This window comes from Hydractinia symbiolongicarpus, chromosome 9 (assembly GCF_029227915.1).
Source record: "Hydractinia symbiolongicarpus strain clone_291-10 chromosome 9, HSymV2.1, whole genome shotgun sequence".
Classification (NCBI taxonomy): domain Eukaryota; kingdom Metazoa; phylum Cnidaria; class Hydrozoa; order Anthoathecata; family Hydractiniidae; genus Hydractinia; species Hydractinia symbiolongicarpus.
The window spans coordinates 7,082,395-7,103,368 of NC_079883.1; the positions used below are offsets into that span (position 1 = coordinate 7,082,395).

General features: G+C 33.4%; 1 protein-coding gene across 2 annotated transcripts in view; it reads left to right on the forward strand.

Moving 5' to 3' along the window:
• Nucleotides 1–20,974, forward strand: part of LOC130657094 (DDB1- and CUL4-associated factor 5-like) — a 55,753-nt gene that overhangs the window by 32,366 nt on the left and 2,413 nt on the right. The window contains exons 7-9 of one of the 2 annotated variants that reach the window (XM_057460065.1): nt 7,456–7,522; nt 9,098–9,175; nt 11,358–11,458. In XM_057460065.1, coding sequence (XP_057316048.1) covers nt 7,456–7,522; nt 9,098–9,153 — 123 coding nt within the window. In that variant the 3' untranslated portion in view covers nt 9,154–9,175; nt 11,358–11,458. Of the gene's footprint in view, nt 1–7,455; nt 7,523–9,097; nt 9,176–11,357; nt 11,459–20,974 lie in introns of those variants that run through there. The other variant, XM_057460064.1, reaches the window with a different exon arrangement.

The window sequence follows — 20,974 nt, forward strand, 5'->3', positions numbered from 1 at the left end:
CAATTATATCTCGGTCTCGTTTAGTTAACACATTTGATAAAAATCTTTCATGTTGCAAGCTTAGGGTTATTTTCAAATCTTGTTGTAGAATTTTTTTCCATTTTAGGGTTGTCCTTTAAAGGCTTTGCTTTCAAAAGTATATCTATTTACGTGCCAATCCTGGAAATTTGTGGAGTCTAGGGAAACCATCCATTGTTACCGTGATTTGAAGCACACGGAAACGATCCAAACGTTTTGGCATCTTTTTGTACTGAAAAACCGCTAAAACTCGTGGTGCAGTTTTAGAGCTCATAGTTTACTGCAAAAATCTGCCTACCGTGGAGAACTTTTCTATATTCGCCTCTACGGTTAATAATTTGTATTTTGTATTTAAAGGTTAGTTTGCTGATCCGTAGGGACAACTTAGTTCTCATTCGTTAAATCTAAGCCATTTTTTTTTGTTTTCCGATAAATGTTTCTACAGACAAGTTTATGATCATAAGATATGATCGTATGTCTTATTTAATATAAATAATACAATAGTTGTTTTTGCCAATGATTTGTACTTAAAAATGGCCATCGAACAGCTAAAAAGTCAATGGTAATAAATTACGAATAAGATAAAAACATTGTGGCTTCACGATAAAATACCAATATTAGGACCAACAATGAGTATGTTTATTATTTTTTATTGACAATATATTTCGGATAAAAATTATCCATCATCAGGTCTAAAAGCAAATAAATAATGTTAAAAACAGTTAAAAACAAGTATAAAATTATTCAACATATCATACATAAACTACACCTCACACTACAACAAATCAAATTTACAAGAAAATCTAAAAACAAAACGAGTTTAGAAGAGAGTAAGGTAATTAAATTTTTATTACCAATGCTCTGCTTCTATATTCGTCTTTTGTATTTAAAACCGGTTTGATGTAATTGATCATTAACGCCTCAAGAGTCATTAAATGATAAACGTTCCGTGTTGATGAACATAAAATTGATACATTTTCCATTGTTAAAAGATTATTGCAATCGTCGAAATGCTTTCCCACCGGACCAGTTCTTTTATGTTCCTTAAGTCGTTTGATTAAATGCCGGCTCGTCTGTCCGACATAGCACGAGTTGCATCGTGGACATTCTATTTTGTATACCAAACAACTTTTGAAACATTTTTCAATTACAGGTTTCAATGGAGGCAGAGAACTTTTCAACTTTTTCAATGTGAAAATAATTTTACACGGAATATTCAACTTTCTCATAGAAGTTTCAAATTTCTCCGAAACTCGCCCACGATATTGAATGAAAATCATCTTCTCTTCAGACTCTTCTTTCTCGTTTTCTTCATCAGGATTCTCGTTATCATTATTTTCCATAATCTTAGATATCGTACTTTTAATTATCGGGTCATAGAAAGCTTTCGGATATTGATTTTTCTCAAGAACAGTTTTACCTTTTTCTAGACTTTGGTGAAAATTCGACCATGTGCTACACGCTCGATGTATTCGATGAACTAGGCCGGATACGACTGACCGTTTATATTTCCGTGGTGCCAGTGAATGAAAGTTCATCGTCAGGCCTGTATCGGTAGCTTTCGTGTACCATGTCGATGATAAATTGTTATTTGAACGAATAATTAACATATCCAGAAAAGGTATAGACGTATTCTTCCCTTCTTTTTCAATGGTAAATTTGAGTGACGGATGCAGGTCGTTAATTTGTAGAAGTTTTCCGTCAATTCTATTACGTTCTATGTTTCTCAAAACATCATCCATATACCTTGAATACAGTACAGCATCGTCTTTAAGGATAGAGTCAAACTTGCTTAGCCAACCATTAGCGAGAAGTGGAGCTGGTGGGCTGCCCATAGCTAAGCCATCGATTTGCCTGTAATAACCATCGTGTGATAATAAAACTACGTCACGACTGCACAAAGAGACTAAGGTTTTAAAGGTTTCTTTATCTACCGGAGGCTGTTCGTATTTACCAGAAAATAAAAGCTCGGTGCAATCATTTATGGCTTCATCAAGCGGAACGTTTGTATACAAAGACTTTATATCAAAACTAACTAGTTCTTCGTTCGTATTAAGTTGAATTTGAGATAACAGATCAGAAATTTCCTTTGTTGAGGAATTGATATTGCACTCCTTTACAACAGATAACCATTTTGAAACTTGATTACCAATTTTATAGTAGGCTGAGCCAGGCATGGAAAGTACTGGTCGAACTGGTGTATCTTTCTTATGTACCTTCGCTAGGCCATATAGACGTGGCGGTTGGCTTCCTACTGGTTTCATCTTATCGTACAATGCGTCCGAGATTTTATTATCTTCTTTCAACAACTTTAACATGGATAAAACTCTTTCTTCTTCTTTAAGCATTGGGTGCTTCTCATTCTTCCTTCTCCCGACGAGTTTTTCAAATTGAGGTAAATCGGTGATTTCACTCATTTTATTATTGTACGTTTCTACTTTCATGATGCAAATTCCGATGCCCTTATCGAAAGGTAGCGCAACGAGGTTATTCTCTTTAAGGTATCTATTCGTCAATTGCAAATTTCTGGATCTTTTTTGTTTACTGCATCTTTTGATATATGCTAGTGTTTTAATATTCATATCAGTAATGACATCTTCTTCCACCTTTTGTCCTCTGCAAAATCTAATCAGATCATCAAGCTCTGTAAGAACGTCATTCTTATTAAACTTTCCAAGTACAGCATTTCTCGGACCCAGGGCTAACGTGTCCAAAACGTATTTTGGCGGATTTTTGTCTAACTGGTAACAGATCACAGTGTTATCAACGTTAAATAACGGTTTATCTTGTTCACTTGATAGTCTAGTGAGTTTATCATTTAATTTGTCAGTATGTTCTTTTTCATGTAGTCTGTTATGAATTCTTATATGAAGTATAAGTGATGGTAAAAGCTTTATGTTGATTTTCTGTTTTAAAGCGTTTCTAGATTTCGTCAGTTTCTCGTTAACAGATTGTTGTTCACCTTTAGCTTTAAACAATTCCTTTCTCAAGAGTCGTAGTTGAAAGTCTTCTACTATTCTATCGTCGAAACAACCATTTTCTGGTATTCGAAACTTCAGAAACTTTGGGATAATATTCGCTCTTAAACAATTCTCTAGAAAACTGATACGCAGGCTGTGACTTATTCTCTTTCGTTGAAATTTACGGTAGTCAAGAAAATATTTCCACCAGCCATTTCGTTTCAATTCCAATACAAATAACGAATAAGATAAAAACATTGTGGCTTCACGATAAAATACCAATATTAGGACCAACAATGAGTATGTTTATTATTTTTTATTGACAATATATTTCGGATAAAAATTATCCATCATCAGGTCTAAAAGCAAATAAATAATGTTAAAAACAGTTAAAAACAAGTATAAAATTATTCAACATATCATACATAAACTACACCTCACACTACAACAAATCAAATTTACAAGAAAATCTAAAAACAAAACGAGTTTAGAAGAGAGTAAGGTAATTAAATTTTTATTACCAATGCTCTGCTTCTATATTCGTCTTTTGTATTTAAAACCGGTTTGATGTAATTGATCATTAACGCCTCAAGAGTCATTAAATGATAAACGTTCCGTGTTGATGAACATAAAATTGATACATTTTCCATTGTTAAAAGATTATTGCAATCGTCGAAATGCTTTCCCACCGGACCAGTTCTTTTATGTTCCTTAAGTCGTTTGATTAAATGCCGGCTCGTCTGTCCTGATAATTTTTATCCGAAATATATTGTCAATAAAAAATAATAAACATACTCATTGTTGGTCCTAATATTGGTATTTTATCGTGAAGCCACAATGTTTTTATCTTATTCGTTATTTGTATTGGAATTGAAACGAAATGGCTGGTGGAAATATTTTCTTGACTACCGTAAATTTCAACGAAAGAGAATAAGTCACAGCCTGCGTATCAGTTTTCTAGAGAATTGTTTAAGAGCGAATATTATCCCAAAGTTTCTGAAGTTTCGAATACCAGAAAATGGTTGTTTCGACGATAGAATAGTAGAAGACTTTCAACTACGACTCTTGAGAAAGGAATTGTTTAAAGCTAAAGGTGAACAACAATCTGTTAACGAGAAACTGACGAAATCTAGAAACGCTTTAAAACAGAAAATCAACATAAAGCTTTTACCATCACTTATACTTCATATAAGAATTCATAACAGACTACATGAAAAAGAACATACTGACAAATTAAATGATAAACTCACTAGACTATCAAGTGAACAAGATAAACCGTTATTTAACGTTGATAACACTGTGATCTGTTACCAGTTAGACAAAAATCCGCCAAAATACGTTTTGGACACGTTAGCCCTGGGTCCGAGAAATGCTGTACTTGGAAAGTTTAATAAGAATGACGTTCTTACAGAGCTTGATGATCTGATTAGATTTTGCAGAGGACAAAAGGTGGAAGAAGATGTCATTACTGATATGAATATTAAAACACTAGCATATATCAAAAGATGCAGTAAACAAAAAGGATCCAGAAATTTGCAATTGACGAATAGATACCTTAAAGAGAATAACCTCGTTGCGCTACCTTTCGATAAGGGCATCGGAATTTGCATCATGAAAGTAGAAACGTACAATAATAAAATGAGTGAAATCACCGATTTACCTCAATTTGAAAAACTCGTCGGGAGAAGGAAGAATGAGAAGCACCCAATGCTTAAAGAAGAAGAAAGAGTTTTATCCATGTTAAAGTTGTTGAAAGAAGATAATAAAATCTCGGACGCATTGTACGATAAGATGAAACCAGTAGGAAGCCAACCGCCACGTCTATATGGCCTAGCGAAGGTACATAAGAAAGATACACCAGTTCGACCAGTACTTTCCATGCCTGGCTCAGCCTACTATAAAATTGGTAATCAAGTTTCAAAATGGTTATCTGTTGTAAAGGAGTGCAATATCAATTCCTCAACAAAGGAAATTTCTGATCTGTTATCTCAAATTCAACTTAATACGAACGAAGAACTAGTTAGTTTTGATATAAAGTCTTTGTATACAAACGTTCCGCTTGATGAAGCCATAAATGATTGCACCGAGCTTTTATTTTCTGGTAAATACGAACAGCCTCCGGTAGATAAAGAAACCTTTAAAACCTTAGTCTCTTTGTGCAGTCGTGACGTAGTTTTATTATCACACGATGGTTATTACAGGCAAATCGATGGCTTAGCTATGGGCAGCCCACCAGCTCCACTTCTCGCTAATGGTTGGCTAAGCAAGTTTGACTCTATCCTTAAAGACGATGCTGTACTGTATTCAAGGTATATGGATGATGTTTTGAGAAACATAGAACGTAATAGAATTGACGGAAAACTTCTACAAATTAACGACCTGCATCCGTCACTCAAATTTACCATTGAAAAAGAAGGGAAGAATACGTCTATACCTTTTCTGGATATGTTAATTATTCGTTCAAATAACAATTTATCATCGACATGGTACACGAAAGCTACCGATACAGGCCTGACGATGAACTTTCATTCACTGGCACCACGGAAATATAAACGGTCAGTCGTATCCGGCCTAGTTCATCGAATACATCGAGCGTGTAGCACATGGTCGAATTTTCACCAAAGTCTAGAAAAAGGTAAAACTGTTCTTGAGAAAAATCAATATCCGAAAGCTTTCTATGACCCGATAATTAAAAGTACGATATCTAAGATTATGGAAAATAATGATAACGAGAATCCTGATGAAGAAAACGAGAAAGAAGAGTCTGAAGAGAAGATGATTTTCATTCAATATCGTGGGCGAGTTTCGGAGAAATTTGAAACTTCTATGAGAAAGTTGAATATTCCGTGTAAAATTATTTTCACATTGAAAAAGTTGAAAAGTTCTCTGCCTCCATTGAAACCTGTAATTGAAAAATGTTTCAAAAGTTGTTTGGTATACAAAATAGAATGTCCACGATGCAACTCGTGCTATGTCGGACAGACGAGCCGGCATTTAATCAAACGACTTAAGGAACATAAAAGAACTGGTCCGGTGGGAAAGCATTTCGACGATTGCAATAATCTTTTAACAATGGAAAATGTATCAATTTTATGTTCATCAACACGGAACGTTTATCATTTAATGACTCTTGAGGCGTTAATGATCAATTACATCAAACCGGTTTTAAATACAAAAGACGAATATAGAAGCAGAGCATTGGTAATAAAAATTTAATTACCTTACTCTCTTCTAAACTCGTTTTGTTTTTAGATTTTCTTGTAAATTTGATTTGTTGTAGTGTGAGGTGTAGTTTATGTATGATATGTTGAATAATTTTATACTTGTTTTTAACTGTTTTTAACATTATTTATTTGCTTTTAGACCTGATGATGGATAATTTTTATCCGAAATATATTGTCAATAAAAAATAATAAACATACTCATTGTTGGTCCTAATATTGGTAATAAATTACACTAATTTTTTTGTTATTTGATCAAAAAAATTATTTTCTCTGAAAAGTTGCATGGACCTCCCCTAAAATCCTAACTTCTGAAATGCAGGAAGTATAGAAACTATTTTTTTGCTAATTTATTTACATTGGTCTAAAAGCACCCCATAACAAATTTTGTACTTAAGTTATTGCATTTTCAAGTTATTGAATATTCAAGAATATGCCCGGGGATGCTGAATCATGACAACATCACCACTATGGTTTAACAGAAGGAATACTTTAATCGTCATTTATATATATGTGGGTATGTCTTGAGAGAACTTATTTTTTCGGAAAGGAAATAACACACTAAAAATGGTGGATTCATTTTGTAGTACCACATTAAGGATGCAATGCTGTGTCTTTGCTAGTTATTGCTATTGTTTTAATCAGTACAATATATCATGCAAAAACTAGCCTATAGCCCAGGCAATGAATAGACAGTACCAGTCAATAATTATTTATTAGCATTTTATATTAGCTTTGTATTTTTTCTTACATTCATATTGCTCATAAAGGTTCAGAGTTATTTACATATTACAATAATGGATCTACAGAAGCCGAGTAAAAGGCAAAAACATTTACTGACATTTGATCCATTTTATTTTTCGTTGCAAGAATATTTTTGATCAAATCTGCTCAGTTTAGAAAAGTAAATGGTGATTCTTTTTATACCATTGAAAATCTCAAACACTATGCCATTAAGTACTTTCAAAAAAAATTATTTAAATATATCAATGTTATTGATGTTTTAAAGATGCACTCAAAAGTTATTGTGATCTTTGATGTTGGATGATATGTTATAAATTTTGTTTTAATTTTATTTAAGATTTAAGTTTTATTGTGTATCTTTTAGAATTAATGAAAACCAATGTTTTATGGAAGCTTGTTATTTGCTAATGCAGCGAATGAAAACATAATTTATCATAGTAAAGTTGTCTTCCATTGCAGGGAACTGTAATCACCATGCTAGTATTAGTGCTATACTTTTATTTTTGTTATAGTATGTAATAGCTGGTTCTGACAACTTTGATGTATTCATTTGGAAGATTTCCTCTAAAGAAAATAAAGGTATGTGAGCTTTTTGGTTCTAACACAATGAGGAAGAATTAAAATCAAAATTTCACATCCTTTTTCAATATTTTAGATGTATTAATAGAAATGAATTTATTTTCAAGTAGCTTTATATTAGCTTTGTAATATATTTATTTGTGCACACATTTTTGGCATATATATGTTCTCATTGTTTCTAAAAGAGGCGTTGAAAATTGCTGACTGAAAAGGTTCACACTATAAATTCTTTTGGCAATCTAATCGAACAGCTCATGTTCCTCGATTCTATAGAGCAAAGCCCAAAACTTAATTGCTAAACTCTAGTAACTAAAATTTGTTTAAGGAACATCACTCGTTTTTGTTATAAATGTGACTGGGGCTTAAGAAATATTACTGCAAAAAAATAAAGACTTGCATGACGGCAGATTAGTTTACTTCACCTAACGGTTTGTTGACAACATTTTGGGTACCTTGGTTCAGGAATATGAGTCGAAACCCTTGTACCCTTTACAGAAGTCCTGTCCTACTCTCTATGTCTGTTTGTTTGTTTAATTTTTGTGACAATTATCTCCTTGGAAAAAGGAAGAATTGTGTTCTTTTATATGAGCATATTCTTTAGAGGAGCAAAATCTCTAGAATTTAAATTTTAAGACTTAACTGGTCGAGTTTATCATTGTGCGTGCACTTTGTAATTTTCATTCTCATGGTTTTAAAAAACTGTTTCAACTCTGTATTGAAAATGTTTTGCTAAAAGAACTGGCGTACTGGTAAGGAAGAACTAAACACAAAAATAATGTTTTGATATATTGTTATTACTACCATAAGAAAGCAAATTCAAGTAGTCTTACTATTTCATGTAACTTCGAAGTGGCATAAATACAAACTTTATAGGCTTAAAGTATGGCTACAAATTCCATAAAAAAAGATTACGTGCAGAAAAGTGCAACTTTATGTAGTGGCTGGTTTGTTTGAGCTACGAATTTTTGCAATTGATGATAATTCTAATAAAAGTTATCTTATACACGCTATATATGCTATATATTATATATGCTAAATATGGCAAGTTGTTCAGCTTTTGGTTGTAATTTGCTCCCTCGTGTGACAAAGAGTTCAGTCTTAATAAGATAACTTTTAAAAAACGAATAAAACTACTACGTAAAAAATGGTTGCAAGCGATCAAAAGAAACCTTACGAAAAGATTCTGGGGTTTTACATCACTTTACTGACGACTTTTTCCAGAGGGATATGATGGTAAGACAAAGTTCTTCTGGATTTTATGAATGCAAAATAAAGTTTTGAAATCCAGTTTCGGTGATTTACTTCTTTTCGAGTGGAAAAAATTGTTTTTATTACCTCTGAATTGTTTCTCATTTGATATGCAAGTATGCGTTCATAAGTTTGCCTACGAAAAGTTTCCCTAGAGTTTTGTTGGTGTTGCGACAGTAGTGAGAAAAACTCTGGAAATATTTACTATCGCACAACAAACAATTTAAATCATAATTATTTTTGTTTGTGTTGATAAAATATAATTTAAAATGAATCCTATTGCGATTTGCAGAGTGCTGCACTTTGCAATATCATTTTTGTTACTAGATCCAGTCTTCTTGGTTTTACGCAGCCCGTTGAAAAAAAGGCAAAGAAATTATTGAGATAAAAAGAGACATAATTAAGGTGCACTTCTTTATTTCTCAAAATATACCATCCATTTGTGACAATATATCAAAAATAATTTTTGTGTTTAGTTCCCCTTTAATAATCCTGGTTTGTTGATATTAATTTCTTCTTCAGGTAATATCATTTCCTTTGCGTGTTCATTCCATCTTACACCTAGGCCAGATAGAGTCTTAAAAAACGTGGAAGTCATAGCCGTTTTACTATGGACAAAACTTCAAAAAGAAATCACTTTAAATATGCAGAAGTTGTTTTTAACTTCTTTATAAATGTGAAAGCATCATCACTTGCTATAAACGATTTGGCTCTTTGAAGGCCATTAGCTTTAATCTTTCGTATAGCGATATTTATGCGACTATTCAAATTAACATCTTGAGTTACCGCATGAGCAAAAAATATATAGTCAGTATCAGAGGCAAAATTCTGTCTTTAATTTAACAGCCTTTGGTTGAAGTACTTGGTCAGAAAAATATGTACTTTCCTTTTCGTGTTATATCCGGATTTACCTGTTGGAAACACATAAGTTGGTACAGTTTTTTACAATGCTCATCAGAAATTATCAGTATTGATTTTTTTCTCACCTAAATCAATGACAATATTTTCATCATAAATATGTTCATGTAGGGTGTTAGGAACAAAATACGTTACTTGGCAAGGCAAACGATGTTTATTTGACATGCTTTCATTCTCTTCCTCACTATCTTCCAAGTGATCCTTGTAAAGATTGTACAAAATATGTTTAATATAAATTTAGCTAAAAAATGCAATGAGGCCACAAAGTATTGGCCAAGTATTAAACGTACAAAGTGTTTAGTTATCTAAATTACCTAAGCAGTAAAGGAAACTTTAGTAAAAGAATTTGATTTTTGTAAATTCTATAAACTGCTGGCATGCATGCATGACTGTTTTGAGACGCAGTATTGTTTATATAATTATTATGTGTATGTTCGTAATCAGGTAATTACTAAGGTGTTGCTAAGGAGATATATTTGTCCTAGGGAAAAATTCAGATTAGATTTGACGGAAATATCGTTCAAGCCAAATTATGTCATTTCCCAATGATCTCATTACATTATTTCTTTTTTATCTGAACTAAATTTTATTTTATTTTATTCTATTCTATTTATTCTTCTTTACGGCGCCCAGCGAAAGTAAAAAGGATGCATGACGGCAGTCAAGCATCATTCTGCGAATACCATACAAAATTAGCAATATACCGTCAAATATATTTATTTTATTCGTCAATGGTAACTGAAATCCTCTATCGGTCAAGCTATTTCAAAAATTGCTGACTTCATAAGTCTACCCAGAACCTATTACATAGGATGTTTTAGCAAGATGCCAAGTTGAAAAAGGTCCGCAAAGTCGTCAATAAAATGTATGGCCTTCATCACGTATCTAAAACATTTTGCTTAACCCTAGTAACTTTTTTAGTCAGATACTCCACTGAAGGTTTAAGTGAATGAAAGAGATGAGTCACTGCTGATGATCCTTAGTATATCAGCTAGTTCAAGGGGTTCGGAACTGCTAATATAGTATGTTGGATAGGAATTTGGACATTTTAACTGTGGGGATCTGTTACGCTTTGCTAGGTTCTGTGAGTGTTGTAGGTGGCGCACAAAGTGTGGTGCGGTTTTTGCAATGTAAAGGTCGGATATGCTATGTGGATTGTAATATATGCTAACCAATTCTCATTTTAGTTATCACATAAGTTATTTATCTGTCTTTCATATACTCCATAATTTTGATAGTTATATTAACAACTGTTAATATAACTAGGTTCTTATATTTATTAGATCTGTGACCACAACTTAAAATGTTTTTTTAAGTTTACTGGGGTTTCCTCATTTTGTCCACCTAGAATCGTAGCTTAGAAAGGAGGGGGGAGGGGGGTTGTGACCATATTATGTGTTATCTTCGGGTGTGACGCCAGTCAATTCTGAGAGTACGTCCCAGCAGGACAATTCCAAAAATTAATACTCCCAAAATTTTTCAAAATTGATATTAACGTTGTCCGATGACAAAAGTAAACTTTACTTAATTTTTGTAAATTTTACCGATAACTCCCATTTTCAACTTCTCTTTGAAACCTTACGTATATTTGGGGTTTTATTTTTTTTCTAGTTGTTTTTTTAAATAAAGTTTAATGGTAATTGCACTTTGCTCTACGATTTTGTTATAGTTCATTTAACATTGCATGGTCATCGTTCAGTGGTGAACCAGGTGAGGTACAACCAGTACAATAATTTGATTGTATCAGCTGGTGTGGAAAAAGTAATAAAGGTTAGATTAATTTATATGTTGCCAAACTTTGTATCACCCAAAAACAGGTCTTGGTGAGAGTGGAAATATTTAAACTATGCAACGGGCGGATTCCTGTGGATGGCTAACGACTAGTCTATTTAATAATACAATAATAAAATACAAAAATGGAGGCTGATAAAAATCTTTCCACAGTAGACCATTGCATCACGGTGTAATTCATGAAATTTCCTCTGCCTGTGAATTTATGAGCGAATCAAAACCCATGCAATTTTTTTCATAAAAAATATGTGAGTTGAAAGCATTATAAGTACTGTCTGGTTATGTATTCGCTTATATCAGCTTTTTTTAGATGCAGTAAAATTCGGGATTTTAAATTTAGGACTTGTGTGCAAAATAACGATTCTGCCATAACAGACTACGGAAATGACAATTAAATCTATGTAATAATATTATTGCTTGTGGTGCAACAACATGCCCTCCGTGTCTGACAGTAGACAATTTAAAACTTTGAGCGCGTAAAGTGTTTTTAAAATAACATCCAGGTTATTGACATTGCATTAAAGTCCTTAATTTCGCAGCTTTCCACCTTTATACCAGCCAACGTGAAAATATAGAAGAAGTAAATCTATGAGGGGGATTCAGGTCAGAATCTTTGCGTTCGGTTGTGCGTTTAATGCGTTTGATTTACGCCTTCGTGCAATCTGACGTTCGTTTGGGCGTTCTAGTGAACTGTCATCCGTTTAAGGCATTAGTCATGTTTTAGTCATGTGTTTTAGTCGTCCATATTGGTATTGGAGAAAACTATCATCTAAAATACAGAACTGGTGTTGGAAATATATACTATATTTGACTATTTAAACAGGATTAAATAACATCACAGTTGCGCTCACCTCATTGGTATGTTACATTTATTTACTGAAAAAATTGGTTGAAGATAAACGATATTGTAATCGTTATTTTTTTTAAAAAAACAAAGAAGGGTTCATTCTGATTCTAGATAAATTAAAAAAGCTAAACCGCCCGATAGTCCTAGCGGACGATTGAGAACAAGTTGGTGGCGTGGAAGGGGGAGGGCAAGCCATCACTACCGATACCACCGAGATACCAACCCCCTTAACGTCCTCTAGTAGTTGTCCGTCAGAATTGGCAAAGTTTCTATTTTTATTTAAATCGTTTTATCTTTTTTACAATATAAACAATATGTAAAGTTACACAAATTACAACAATTATAGGACAGTCACGATTATCTATTACAAAATCGATATGGTGTTTTTTATAATTGCACACATGTAGTACCAGACTGGTAATTGTGAACAAAACTTATCTAATCATTTTTTCATCAATATACAAATGTCAACTTGTATAAAATGCCTATCATTCAACAACAGCAATATTTTTATTATTTTCGTAAAAAGTGTAAAAAGAAAAAAAGAAAAAGCAGTTTTTCCAAACACCACCATCAAATTTTCTTTTTTTTCATCGAATCTGGTATTTTGATTCTTATTTGAGGGTGGTGCCATAGATAAGAAATTTAAAAAATTCAAAAACGTTGTATAAATTGAAAATGGATATGAATAAACCGAAGTATATATAGGAAAAAAAATGTGCGAACTTTATGTGGTCTTAGCGTCTTTGTATTTATGATATTGTTGCTTTGTATCTATGATGTGGTGAATAAATAGATAACTGCTGTAGCTCAAACTATACGTAATTCTTATTAACTTGTTTTGGGGTTTCCTATGTTATCTGATCTTTTCCTATTTTTTTTCTTGTCTTCCTCCTTGTTTGATTTGTTTTTCTCTGGCTTTTTCTTTTATCCTCTAGTATTTATAACATCGCTGGTCATTTTTATGTTTATTTCAAAAATAACATAACAGTAAGTTCATTTAATAAATGCAGGGCGGTTATGCAAAATACGTAAAAACCTAGCGCCCAATCTAGCAATCTCAAAAACAACAAACCAATGCCACAGACACCTGACACTAACGCCTAAAAGCAACTCTTTGAACGTACGACTAAAACAGATGCCTAAACAAATGCCAAAAACAGACGCCCGATTGTGTGCATGCTAAATATCTGACCAGGCTGTTCATTATTCTTTATTTATTTTGGTTATAATCTATCGCGCTTGAAAAAATAGGCCTATTGTTTAAGAAATGGAAGTAAATTAAACAGTGGAAAAATAAAAATAATGACGACGGGTGGAAATTTAATATTTTATAAAAATAGACCATTTCTGAAATTGTTTCCTCAAAAAATTATTTTTTAAAAAATATCACTTGTCGCCCCATTAAACTACAATCCCGGTCAAAAATAATGGCAGTAAACCCTTTTTACACGTGTAGCAAGAGCAAGATAAGTACAAAGCCCCCTTCTCCCCAGTATCAATGTTCAAAAGTTGTGCTCACACCTTTCCAAACATTGATAGTGGGGGAGAAGGGAGAGGAAAGGATTATACTGCACTTTTTGTAGCTTACTGCCAATGTATTTTGACCGGGATTGTAGCTGCTTTAATTTTGTGTAGACTTGTGGCTAGATCTAGACGTAAGTTTTTATTGTGTCGAAAATGTTCTTTTAAAATAAGATGGCAGAAAGTGAGTAGGATTTCCAAACTCTGCAATTTTCAAAGAAGCCTGGCAAATATAGAAATACTTCTGAGACACCCTTGAATGAAATTATTCTTTCAATAAAACTGATAGCTCATCGCCAATTTTTGAATGTTGTAATAGTTTTGTGGCAATATCAGTTGGTAATACAGTTTTTGATATAATGTTAATGACAGTATCACTGGGTTGAAACTCACATCAAATGTATCATCGTATTCATCAGCTTGTTGACCTTGTTAGAAATTATGAAGGTTGTAGTTCCAGTGAGTTGGTAATGACTAAGTAATGACAAGGTTGATTTTGGGTTGCTATGTTATTTTTGCTGCATAATTTTTCAGCATTCAAAATTGGAGCAGTAAGACAACGTCGTTGTAAACGAAATGGGTTTTGCGTTAGTCCTTTTACACCACTAGTTGCTTTCATAACTTTATTTTTTTTGTTCTAACGCGTGATGGGAACCACTACTTGTAAAAGGTTTTGTATCTTTACTGATGGTAAAATTCTATTTATGGTACCTCCAGGTCTCGGTGTTTTTCGATTGCAGTTCACTCATTGTTGCAAGGTACAGAAGAGTGCGGTTTGCATAGTTACTTTACCATGTTATCAAAAGAAAATAAGTGCAGCGCCCAATTCCATTTATGAAATGATCGAACAAATAAGAGAAATGCTTCTTACATAACCATAAAGTTGTACAAAGATAATGCTTGCTGTTTTTTATCCCTCTGGCTCCTAATTAAATAATATTTTTATGGAAGACTTTATTCGGATTTTCAAATTTACTTTAATCATTTCATAAACTGCTACATTTTGGGATATTGTTTATTCGAATTAAAAATCGAGGATCCTGAAGTTGATCAGCTATCTGAAGTGTGCTTGCTAATTCCATCAATTTAAGCTTGATGTAATTTACCCCCGTCTTTTCACAAATATATGCTCTTTCTCTTAAAAATAAAAGCACAAAAGATGTGTGGAAAGTCATTAACAAAATCCTCCACCCAAATCCGAAAAATGTCAATGTAAATCCTGATGCCGTTAACGAATTCTTCAATAGTACTGCTACAAGAACAACTGGAATAAACGAACACCTTCCAGGGACAACAACTTCTCAGATAAACAGTTTTACTGATAAACCTAACTCTTTTCAATTAACACATGCTACTTTCGAAGATGTTATAAATGCAATTAGATCGTTACGACTTGACTGTTCAACGGGATTTGATAATATTCCCGCAAGGTATATAAAATATGTTGCTGACTATATCGCCTCGCCGTTAACGCATATTATTAACTGCTGTATTGATAATTCCACCTTTCCAGAGCAATGGAAAATTAGTCGTATTTGTCCGATCCCTAAACTAACAAATCCTTCTAATCTAGCTGACTACCGTCCAATAAGTGTCCTACCAGTTCTGTCCAAAGTATTTGAGAGCATTATATTGATGCAAATCACGACCTTCATCGAAAAAAGCTCAGTCTACTGTTCAACACAATCTGGATATAGAAAAGGACACTCTACGACTACCATTTTGTTAAAACTAAAAGATGATATTTTACATGCCATGAAGAAGGGTGAAATCACGCTTTCTATATTTGCAGACTTTTCTAAAGCATTTGACACTGTTGACTATCCTACCTTGATCGGTCATCTTCACCAATTAGGTTTCTCGAAACATTTTATTAGACTAATTGATGATTATCTCAGTAACAGATACCAGTTTGTGCAGGTTGACGATAAAGTATCGCAGAAATTGTTGGTGAAATTTGGAGTACCTCAAGGTAGCATACTCGGTCCTGTTCTTTTTAATCTTTATGTTACTTTGCTAAGCAACAATGGACCAAGTACTTATCTTCAATATGCCGACGATACAACACTACAACGGCATGTTAAAGTAGACAAGATAAAAGATGTCTTAATGTCAGTAAAACAAAACTTATGCTGTTTTCAACGAGTCAAATGTCGCGAAAGCATAATTTGTTTGATTATAATGTCACCTTGGTAAATGATGATAAATCTATTGGTCGTGTTAATGCATTTAAAATACTTGGAGTGCATTTTAGCGAACATTTGACATGGAATTTACATGTGAACGCAATTATTAAAAGTGGTTATGCTGTTTTACGATCTTTACAGCAATTTAAACGTGCAGCCGATTTTATTATTCGAAAATCACTAGCACAGAGCTTAATCTTGACAAAGATATATTACTGTAATACCATCTTCGGTAATTTACCAAAATATCTTTCGAAACGATTACAAAAGCTGCAAGGATCTTCGGCAAGTTTCGTTTGCCGTCGTCGTTGCAGTGATCATGACGTGCTAACATTACAATGGCTTCCAGTGGAAGAAAAAATATCTCTTTCTTTTGTAAAACTTGCACACAAAGCTCTGTTCAACAAAGAAAGTTGGCCAAGTTACCTGAAACTATCTTTTTTCCCTGTAACCGAACGATCGTTACGAACGAATACTATAAGAACAAATTTAATTAAGACAAACAATATTGAGGGTACTTTTGCCCACACTGCTGCCCTCCACTTCAACGACCTTCCATTTCAACTTCGGCAAGTGGAAAACTATAACAAATTTACAAACTTAGCGAAAAAATATTTTTTTGATAGGGCAACAGCCAGACTTTTAAGTTGTTCTGATTATTAATTTATTTATCTGTTTTATCTTAGCCTTTTCTTGATACAGATTTGTCAGTATATATATATATATATATATTTTTTTTTTTTTTCTCACTCAATTGACTATGTTAACTTTTACTATACCTAATTTTGGCGCAAGGACCGGATCGGATTTCAATTTATTTATACTTATTTAGACCTAAAGAACAAATTCAGGTACAAAAATCACTTTTAACACGCATGTGCACACGAACGACACATTGCATAAATTTAATTTTTGTTCAATTAATTTTTCTGAGCTCAATATTTCACTGTTTGTACATTTTTCTTCCGCCTCTATTGTTCAAATATTCGGGTTATCATGGTCGTCATACAACTGTCAGTGAGGTTAAGGTTGAGAATAATGTGGCTGAGAATAATAATGTCTTTTTCATTTGTGGTGTTTTAAATACTATAAAAACCAGAAACAGTTGATTCTGGCATTAAGGTTACTGTGAAGGAAACAATTTTTGTAGGTTTTTTACAAACAATTCATGACATATCAAAAAAAAATTCTCTTTCGAATGACATATTTTATATTCCATGAAAATATTTGAAAATATCAGATCTGAGATGACGAAAAATTTGAAGCCAACTGATGTAGATAGTAGATAATTGTCCTAACAATAATGTAATCATCGTTTTTAAAAATAACAAAGGAAATTATCTAAGATATCTGGACATGTGAAAATTATTCTGTTTTATTTTTTTCTACTGTGCTACTTAGCCTACGCTGTGTTTATGAAGCTTTCTACGATGGCCCCCAGGGCTCACTTCTCTTCCTTTTCAGGGGCGTAGCCAGCGTCAGTCAGGCTCTGCGATCGACTGACCTACTTTTTTCATTTCAACACGTCGTTTTTTCCACCGCCACCGCCAACACATGGATGGGCGCACCAATTGTGCATCCCGGCATAGATCTTTTCCCGGGCGGCGCACACAAGTTTCGCGCTTGCACGTCGTTTTCGCAGGATTTAGCAGTATCCACTTTCTTTTGCAGGCTGAGGTGTTGAATCTCTACTTTGTTTCGCAGATAGTCTTTTTCGCAGGATTACCTGCGAAAATTATACCTATGTACGGTCTTGTGTCTTCCATTTGTGGTCATTTTGGACGCATCCCATTGGCTAGTAAATTTCGCAGAGAGGTTAAAAATTCGATCCATATATGGCTATAGAACATACGCAAGAAAGTCAAAAAACAAAACAAAAAAAAAACAAGGCTAGCGAAGTTGTGAAGGTGAAGAAAGCACGATGTTGCTGTCAAACTTGGATCCGTATTTAGCTTTATAACTTGTATAGAGCTTCATAAAAATTATCTATACTCGAACCATCCAATTTTTGTATCTGTATGTAAATATTCAAATTTGTTTTCCTGTGTAGAAAGCACTTTCAAGTTTTCAGTTAGCTAGCTATTCATCCTCTTCTGTAACTCTGTGTAGACAGCAGATCTTGTAGCTATACAGAATAAAGCTATTCTTATAAGCCTTTATAACAGTTTAAGGGAAATATTTTAACTTTTTATCACGATTGTGGTCAGCTATGATTCAAGACGGTTTTAAATCAGAAGATTTTTCCTCATCTGCCTTCAAATAAAAATTTACAACCAGTATCTATTTTATTTTGAGATAATGACAAACATTCTGGGCAATTTAAACCTAATCCCTTAAGTTTCTTTAAGTTTGAGTAAGGCTACGTTAAAGCGTCCTGCTCATTATTTTAAGCTAGGTTGTCATGCGTTATGATAACAAAGTTAAAGAAAAAGAAAAGGAAACGTGTGTATCATCTCGAAGTTGTTCCTTTTGCATTAGCCCAAACGTTAGTTAATCAATGTGGTACTTCTAGCACTAATGACAAGACTTCTTCCATTTGTAAAAAGCAAACCTTTAACTTTTAATCTTTTTCGTCAAAGGTATTTCTAATTCGAAACCTATTAAACCTAAACAAGTTTTATCTGCACAGCATTGGTAGGTTCATTCCCCACAGGTTTTTTTAACGGTATTGGGAAATATAATGTAGGCACTCACTACGACAAGCTCTACACCTCTGATTACAATTATTCTTCCCATTGTAACTTCCGAGAGGACGTCTAAGGGTTTATTCATTGTAGTGAAGGCTCTCAGGTTTGTCTTTTTCAAAGGTCATTTTAAAAACCTTATGAACTTTCTCTTGATATATATACAGAATTGATAAGGTCAATGTCATGACGATGCTGGCAATGTATTTGTTAAAATTAATAGTTGTCATGCTAACATTTTAAAGCAAAACAGATTAGCTTTATACATATCCTTGTTCTTCTCATTGCTTAAATTAGTTGTCTGTAATTCATGCTTTGTACATTATTTCTGAAACATGATGAATCGAATCAAACGTAAATTTTTATGCAACAATGTTCCTCACTTAACTAATAATCCCAACTATGCCCATAATTTTAATGTTTGTAACACGATGTGTGGAACGTATTATTAACACGAGGGTTTTCAATGATTTGTATGAAGGCATTTTATTTTATATATATTTTTGAATTTTTTATTATATTTATGAAGAAAAAAGATTTTGATTTGGTTATTTTTTAATGACCTCCAATCTGCAGAAAACTTTATTTTGGTGCTAAATATGAAAAAAGAAGAATGAACATTTTAATTATTGCTTTAATAACGGTAATAATGATGTGATAAAGATTTGATGTATTTTATGTTGTCATTTATTCCCCTTTTTCGATCAATACTTAACGTCTATCGCGTATGTCAGAGAGTCGGTTTTATGGCGTTTCAGTGCTTAAAGGGCGTAAAAAGGCGTTGGCTTCCAGGGCTCTGCCCTGGACCCGTTGGGGGGGGCTCACAACGCCCCCCAAACCCCCAGATGGTTATTATCGCACCTGCGATCCTGCGGGTCAATGGTTCGACCAAGGTTAATTTTTTTCTGGCTACGCTCCTGCTTTTTAATAACACTTCTGTAATTCAAACAGTTTTCTTCTGTTTTCTGACACTTCTTTTCTGCACTTAACACTTCTCTGCATGTGGCCTAAACTTTCTCTTCACAACTAAACTTGAAAATCTGGTCCGCAATTTTACACCCATGGTCTGTATATTTTTTTTACATTTCGCAAGAACTATACTTGGCGAACACGTGCTCAATTTATGAACAGCTTATTGTAGCAGATCCCGAAGCATGTGCATGAATAATATATTATCACAAATCAGTTCAGGTCAGTAGCTGTAATTTTATTTATCAATAGACGCAATAAATGGCAAATTAAATGACTGCCAGAGTCCTCAAAATCATGGTAGTGTCCACCAAGCAAATCACATGCTTTTTCTTTATTATAATGAATGTCTTTTATAAGAATATCAGGCTGGGATTTCAGGTTAAAACAATAGTTTTTTGTTTAGAACAATAGAAAAATAAGAATACTGACCAGCCTGGTTAAAATTTAGTTTTATATATAAAAAAATGCCTCAAAAGGAATACCACAATATATTTTTATCTAAAGTATATGCAGTATATGCACCACACTGAATTTTTGGAGAGTTAATAATTACAAAGAACACTTGATCTTTTTCATTGCCGGTATGTTATTTATTAATCCTTGTCGCCAGGGATTTTCGCCGTCACCCATTATATTTCGAAAAGGCAAAATTGCCTGGGGACAAGAGTTGTCATTTATTCAAAAACTCGAGTTATTAAAATCCAGCTCAATCAATATTCCGGACCAGAATTGGGTCTGAGAATTTTATGAGTTATTGGAATAGAAGTGTTTCGAATGGATGAGAAGTTTCGGAGGAAAGAAGAGAAGTGTTTTTATTAAGAAGTTTTATTAAGAAGAGAAGTGAGCCATAGTAGCTTTCTTACGATGGCCCCTATGGCTCACTTCTCTTCTAAATAAAAACACTTCTCTTCTTAGTCAAAACACTTCTCTTCTGTATAACAACACTTCTCTTCTGTATAAGAAACTTCTCTACTTTGATACCCAAAGTTCTCTTCCGTTCGAAACACTTCTCTTCCAAGTGCGAAACACTTCTCTTCCAAGTGCGAAACACTTCTCTTCCATAAGCTCGAAAATTTCCCAGACTGAATCTGGTCCTTAATATATGAATTTATCCAGATCTTGTTTATGAACAAATGGCACACCCCGGGTTCTGCGCATAGGAAGTTTTGTACCCAGTAAAGTTTGCATAAATTCTTACGGGGGCATATTATCGTTTCTACAAAATTAGATTTTTCGCGGGAAAAACTTTGCGAAATTTCAAGCTATATTCTTATACGGTCCC